Source organism: Pterocles gutturalis, unplaced genomic scaffold (assembly GCF_000699245.1).
Source record: "Pterocles gutturalis isolate BGI_N339 unplaced genomic scaffold, ASM69924v1 scaffold27429, whole genome shotgun sequence".
Classification (NCBI taxonomy): domain Eukaryota; kingdom Metazoa; phylum Chordata; class Aves; order Pterocliformes; family Pteroclidae; genus Pterocles; species Pterocles gutturalis.
In genome coordinates, this window is record NW_010136571.1 from 1 (window position 1) to 7,544 (window position 7,544).

A 7,544-nucleotide genomic window follows, 5' to 3' on the forward strand; every position below is an offset into this window, starting at 1 on the left:
CAGGGCCACACCACCCGCCTTGTTCCGTGCCCCCTCTTCAATCCGTTATTGTCAGAAGCGCCGATTGGCTCAGCCCTGGCCTGGTCTGGGTCCAGCCTGAAGCTGGGGAAGCTTCCAGCAGTTTCTCACAGGGGCTAGATCGTGGTACTCCTTTCCACCCCCTCCCCTCCCCAGTTACCAAACCCTTGGAGCCAGGGGTGGGGGTGAACTCTCAGCAGTCACTGCAGGAGCCATCACTGTGACCCCTCCCTCCCGCCAGAGCAGGCTTGGAGCTGGGGGAACTCTTGGCAGTTCCTTACTGTGGCCCCTCCCTGCTACCAGACAAAACCCCCCCACAAAACTGTAACACGTGCCTAGTCCCAGTCCTGACTGCAGGCTCGGGGAAGGTGCTGCAGTGAGAAATAACAGAGCAGAGATAGCAAGTGTCTGCAGCAGAGTTCACCCTCCCCATCTGCCAGAGCACCCCAGGGGGCAAACGAACCCCCTGTGCGATTGCAGCTGCAGGAAGGGCAGCCAAGGCTCCTCGGAGGGTGGGGAAACAGCCCGAGCTTCCACCGTGCGTCCTCCTGAACCGCCACACAGCTGGGAGCGTGCAGACCTGCCCCTGAAATGGAGCAAATCTCTCCTTCAGGTGCAGAATTAGTAATGGTTTCAGGCTAAAAAACTGCCTGTTGAAAAAATTTATTTCTGACATGTTTACCGCTTGTGTTCATTAAAGCTTGTATGCTCCTCCAGAATTTTGCATAAGATTGGCTGACGAGAGGCACATCATGTTAAAACTTGTCCTGAGAAGCAATAATACACCAGAGCATTTTCATGCATAAATGAGTCACGACACTGATGCTTTCAGGTAAGGACAGTTTATTTGCCCCTTTGAACAAATAAGGCAAGGTATTTGAGAAAGATAAAACAAAATCTCCTGTATCAAACTCAGAGGAATGCAATAAAAGTTACTATTTCATACATATACAAACTAATGACCCAACACTATTATATACAAACAGCCAGATCTTACAAAACAGCATTTCAAGTCAGCACTTTATGCCAGTGTTGCCAATTTCTTTGTTACAAAAAAGTTAAAGCTACAAACTTCACATTTTTAAGTCTCACATGACTGACATCATCAGTATCTCTGAGTTTTAGAAGCAAAGACAATGGTTTGTCCAGAACACTTTCAGCAATGCAGATGGACCCAAGGAACACACAAATGCAGCTTCACAATTAAGGAAGTTTTTTGGTTAAAAACTTTGCCGGAACAGTTTTCCCTTATGGTACGAGCCTTGGTCTTAGTCTGGAGGACTCTGAGAAGTGAGCAGGTACTACGCTCCCAGACACTCTACAAAGGGCTCAAAAAGGGAAATATTTCCTTTAACAGATTGAAAAATCAGTGAAGGAGAAAATAATTCCTCTGCATTAGAGCTCCAAGTGCAAGAAATATCATCAAGTCTCAGCCACCGCAAGCGTTTAAGAAAGGTTCAAAGACAGTTAAGCCACTGGACCAGTTTTACTTATTTTGGTTCATTTGCTGTATTTTAAGACAATCACATCAGCAAAGCGGAGTATTTCAAGAGTGCTTACATTCAGTTACAGCAGTCACAGGTTGCATATTCTGTAAATAGACACCACTTTGTGGTGTTTCACCTAAAACTTGGGTTTTCTAATGCCCTCCCATCACTAGAAAGTTACCTACACAGTGCAGAGGTAAAACTACTCCCAGCAGAATCTGCCTGATCCACGCCGCCTGCCAGCAGTGCGCCATTCACCCTGTCACATACCCACAGCTGTCACACCAGAGGTCACACCAGTGACTAATAACAAGATCCAACGCTTGACCAGAGAACTCCCTCCTAATTGTGGGACTTTGATGCTAAGGGCACTCATGAATATTGCTCATAACAAACACATGGTTGGGGGAAACCATATTGCACGGCTTTCAGACGAGCACTGTATGAGCCCTGATGTTCCCACAGCACTTCCCTAGACCTCATCAGAGTCCAGACTAAGGGATTTTAGTCCGTTAAGATCAAAGCTTTTAATTACTTTTTTTCCTAATTCAAACCATTCCCAGTACTCGAGGCTATCAAACAGCTGGCTATCCCAGGACATACTCTCACTCCAGCACAGACACACTGCCTCCTGCCTCCCTTTCCCTTGGGGACAGCCAGCTCGCTGAGCTCCGCAACAGCTGTGTTCGCACTGCGTATCAAACCGAGACAAACCGATGCAACCAGATCTGCAGAGGGGGTAAAAATGGCTTGGTTCCTTTCACAGCAATGGAGTATACCTTTTAACAGCAGCCAAGAGTCTGCACCAAGGGGATAAAGAGCCGACAGAAGCGTGAAATGAACACTTCACCTCTCTAGCAGCATTTGATTCAGGAGACACTGCTATTTAGTTGAATTATCTAGGTGAGGTACCAAGGCCTGTTTCAGAAGAATGACATGGAAACTGTTCCCTCTATCAGAGCAAAATAAAAATAAATCGGTAGAAATACTTACTCTGTCCAAATATTTCATCATATGCTGGATACATCTAAAACCACACAACTCTGCTGTTACAGCCCACGGGGCAGAGGGATCACTTCATCTCTGCCCTGCAACTAAGCTCTCTGCCTCACCTGTTTTACTCTCCACTCTACTGGTGTGAGTTAATTGCACCATCCTCACAGCGATTGTACACGCTGGGGCATTTTCGTTGATTGAGCTATACCAGGCAGGAATGGCAGGGAAATTTAAAGAAAGACAAACACAAGAGCATCCAGAGGAACTGGAAGAGAACAGACTGAATCTCTTCCCATAGTACATCAGTCTTATCCAGATCAACTCCACCTTTGCTGCACCAGCACAAATGCACATCTTTGTTAATTCAGCAAAGTCTTTCAGTTCAACTTTCCTGATGTGCTAAACTTTGCAGAAATGTGAAGGATTGTGAAATTTAAGTTTTTATTCAAGCACTTAAAGATGTAAATCTGAAATGAAGCCTACAAAATATTTCACAAACTGTGAAATATTGTGGAGACTTTTAAGTCCTCTCAGACACAGCAGACGTACCTAATTCCTGAGAGAGGTTCACACAGCTTCCACCCATTTAAACACCGTTTCCTTTTCCCAGCACTCCATCATCAGCAGGGTCTCCCTGAAGGACATTTCCAAACAGACAGGTGAAGGGGAATCAGATCACTGATTGGCTTTTGGTTTTAAGTTTGGATTTTAAATTACAGAATGTAATTTCTGATGGAGGCACAATGTGCTTTATCTACTCATATTAATTCATAAAGTACACAAAAAGAGGACAAAACCGAGGTTTTGAATAAACCACACTTGCTTAAAGCACACAGTAAGGCATGGGGCTTATTACAGGCTTCTTAAAAAATGAGATTTAAGTTTCTTTCAAAAGGCTGGAACAGTTCTCACCTGCTCTCTTCAGTGACCTAAAACTTATCAGTACCTTAGCAGTAGAAAGATACAGTTAACAGCTTGAAATTGAGCCTGTGCATTCACAAAGAAAACCAAAACCAAAATACACAAAAGATGCAGCCGTTAAATACCACAATCCATATTAACTTAAAACAAAATGGACTACTGAAAGTTCAGTTGAAAAGAGAGTGAGCCAGCTTTCATTAGCCTATTTCTATCTGTTCCTCCGATTTAAAAACAATCTCCCTAAAAACAGTAACAAAACTCCTTCAGAATAATGTTTTAAATACATGTCTAACATTAAAACATACCATCAGGATCTTCCACTTAATGGAATTCACAAAGGTGCTATGGAAAAATAAATGAGCAGAAGTATTGCCCTCTATTTTGCTAGCATATTTCAACAGAAATCAATCTGTTTAGTAGTCATAAAAGCAAGGAGCTGATTGTTTGAGGATGGAGGAATATTCTACCAGAGGCTCAGAAGTTCTGCTGCCGCCGCTTCTTGGCTTCAATGGCATCGAGGATCGGCTGCCGCTTTGACTGGTACTTCTGACGGATTTCTTCAATCTCCTGCTCCATCATGGGGTCCAGGGCTGAGAGCCTTCTCTGCAGTTCATCAACACTCCACGACTTTAGCTAGCAGGGAGATCAAAGAAGAACAGACATCAGCATCAGTACGGTCCCCATCCACACATCTACAGGGATTCTGCTGCCCATCTGATGGTCACGACATGTCTTCCAGTGGGAGACAGTGGAAGAGTTCTGACTAGTGCTCTCGGTGAGACTGGTGTGAGCCTCAGGACACTGGGCTGCTTTTGCTCGTTTTACAGATACGTTACATGCTCTGTTTAGTGACAGCATGACTGGATAAAACAACTAGTGAAATGTTTCCCCATTGAGTTGTTCTTCTAATGCATCATTTTGCAGGCTCAGAACAGAAACACTGCATGGAGATGGAACAGAAGCAAAGTTTTCTCCCCCTCCCCTTTCCTTGCAACTGAATGTCCTTCTGCTAAGTGACAAAAGGAGACAGAAGGGAACAGGAAGAAAAAAAAAAATTGACAAAAGTTGCATTTGAAAAAAAAAAAAAAAAGGATTTATGTACAACGCTGAGAACTGGCACAGAGAAGTGTGGCCTGAACAGTCTAGTTGTCCACAGCTACACCCTTTATGTAATGTTATAATATTATACCCTGGGGAACAGGCAGGATTTTAGGATAGTGTCAAAAAATACAGATACTGGAAGTGCTCCAAATGTTCACCTAAGCACCAGTCCTCTTCCCATCCAAGACCAAGCAACCCCCAGAAACACTCGTGAGATGCTGTTTTACAGCCGCTGCAGCAGGATGGGAATGACTATCTGCACCAGCTGCTTTCAGGGACCACCTGCTGTGGATGCTAAGAACATGCAAAATAATTTGGAATTTTTCTGAACAAAGAAGTGCCAATTTTCAGACTTTCAACAAACATAGTAACTGATCGACTTATCTTTATTTCAGTTAAGAGCAATTGATGCTGCCGTCCTGGTGTAGCTGTTAGTCACGTATCGTGGTTATTCTTCAAGCCATTTCTGAACTGAAACAGCGAGTGAAACACTTGCTACCTACTATAAGGCAACAACTGAATTACTGGCTGTTGAATCGCAGTTGTAGAGTTTGCATCAGACCTTAACATGTATGTAAGTACTAAAATAAGGAAATCTTGATCCTTCTTCCTGAGGTGGAAGAGACACCAGTCCCCAAACCCCCACACCACAAAGGCATCTGTTGGCTGATTTCTCACAAGGTCTTTTGAAATTCTTTAGCATATTCTGCAAAATAAGGTAGCTGCAGTTACAGGATCACCAATCCACTTTAATAATCCAGGCACAAGCAAAACAAACCCTTTTAAGCAAGGGTAATACAGTCTTTCAGCCCCTCCAATCAGGCAACTGCTCATTAGAAAGACAAAGCACTTCCTCCACAAAGATATACATTATTTATACACATTAATGCAACTTTATCAGACAGCAGTTTAACTTGATGCATGGCACCAGTTGCTTTTTCACACTAATTTATTATGGAACAGGTGATTATTCAACATTCCCCCTTCCTCACAATCCAGGAAATTGAATAGTCAAATAAAAACGCAGAAAAGAAGAAAAACCTTAATTCAGGTACTGAACACGTACATTAAGCAGCTCTATCAGACCAAATGGCCGTCAGCTCACACAGAGTGCCCAGCGCTAGAATACTAAGAGAGAGTTTTGGAATGGATGTACACCACCCTATGCACAGCTTAAGCCAACTATTAGGTGGCTGAAATAATCCTGGGGCTGCCATCTTCCCTGGGTGCCCTTTGAGCCTTCTCCATAATCCTCCCGAAGCACTGGGTGCTGCTTACAGCCAGAAACAAATCGCCAGAGCTGGCGGACCAGGCGGCAGAGCAGATTTACAGTGATGGTCTCTCCAGACCCCAGGAACATGGCAGTAAGAAGAAAAAATTGCCCTAAGAATGTTCTTGAACATGATCTAGCATCATGGGACATCCTCCCTGGATACCGACACACAGTCTTTTGCTAACTGTGAGCAACTGCTTGCCAAGGGACACAATGGCTTTGAGAATTCCTGGGACCGTGTGTCAGGACAGATGGGAAACAGTATGGAAGGTGCTGGGAGTACAGCTCAGTGTGGAGTGGGCAAAACCCTGCAGATATGTATTGATAGGAAAACATCGGGAAGTGGGGTACCTGCGCAGACATGTGATACGTACAGAAGTAGCTACTTCAGGAGCCTGATCATGGGTTACACAGAATGGGGATGGGGGCAGAAGGGAGAGAGGCAAGCCGATGCAGTGCAAAAATGTAAGAGCAGAGAAACACACCCTGTGCATAACGCTGTGTGTGACGAGGATGGGCTAATTACAGAGTTTTCATTTGGAAAAACATCGGCGTGGCTGTGGATGCCATGCTGCTCCTAAAAGAGGCAGAGGAGCCAAAGGGTAACACTAGTAAAAGGTCCAGAATGAGACGGTTCACCAGAGAGGAGCAGATGAGAGGCTGACAGGAGCCAAGCGCCCTCCACTCCCCCTGTGCTTCAGGGCACCCGGGCTGGGCTTGTCCTTCCGCTCACACAGGCATCTTTAAAGGGAAAAAACCCCCCCAAAAGAAACAAAAAAAATCAAACAAACAAAAAAACACCAAGAAAGAGCTGTTTAAAACAATGGCCTCTATTTCACTTTGCTGCCTGGCATTTCACTGTAAGCCACAGACAGACTTTCTCCCAGAAATGAAGTTTTTAAACTCCAGCAGATCTGCCTCTGCTGCGGTAGACTCCTGGGATACTGACATTATTCTCCGAGAGAAACGCCAGGGGCAAAATAAGAAAAGAAGGACAAGGACAGAGCATCTCATGACAGCCAGTCACTCCGGGTACAGCTGCAATTAGAGCTGGTTTTAGCCACGGGCTCAGTCCCATTCCCCTCCTCACTTCTCCTCAGCAATTCGCCAGTTGTAAGAAGTCCCAGTGTCTTTGTAAAAGCAAACTATTTTTGTCCACAGTGATCAAATAGCTAAGACAAGCTTTCAAAGGAAGGAATCTCATTTCAAATGTAAAGACTGATATAAAATACTTGTTCTAAGGTTGGTCAAACAGATCTATCAACAGGGAAAGGAGGCAGCACAGTGAAACCCTTCAAGCAAGGCTGTACATGCAGAAAGCTAATTTTTAACTATTTGATTAACAGTTGTATTTTTACCCAAGGTTTCGAGAACAATCTTAACTCTGTAAAAATGCCCAGCTGAAGACAAACACCAGAGGTGCAAGTGTTCACCTGAAAGCCTCTCACCCCTGGCCACGCACGCTGCTGCTCCTCAGGCTGCAGACACCGCTGACAGCAGCATCGTGTTTTACTGTGCTGATGATTTCTACTATATAATTCAGAAGGACATATATAATTACATCCTTCAGAAGGACATCATCTACAGCCTTTCCATGCATATGCAGTAAGGATGGACAGCTCAGGAACAGATCATTTGATACACAATGTCTCCCTCAAGAAGAAGATTCGCGAGCTAGTCGTGACATCCCTTTGCCAGCGTTTCAGACAGACTTGCAGAAAACTACCCTGCTGAAAAATGTTCAACTC

At 44.4% G+C, this 7,544-nt stretch overlaps 1 protein-coding gene across 1 annotated transcript in view; it reads right to left on the minus strand.

Annotated features, from left to right (window-relative positions):
* Nucleotides 1-3,896: 3,896 nt before the first annotated feature.
* Nucleotides 3,897-7,544, minus strand: part of STK4 (serine/threonine kinase 4) — a gene marked incomplete at its 5' end in the record, with an annotated part of 41,529 nt that continues 37,881 nt past the window's right edge. The window contains one exon of the mRNA XM_010082361.1: nucleotides 3,897-4,055. Coding sequence (XP_010080663.1) covers nucleotides 3,897-4,055 — 159 coding nt within the window. The remainder of the gene's footprint in view (nucleotides 4,056-7,544) is intronic.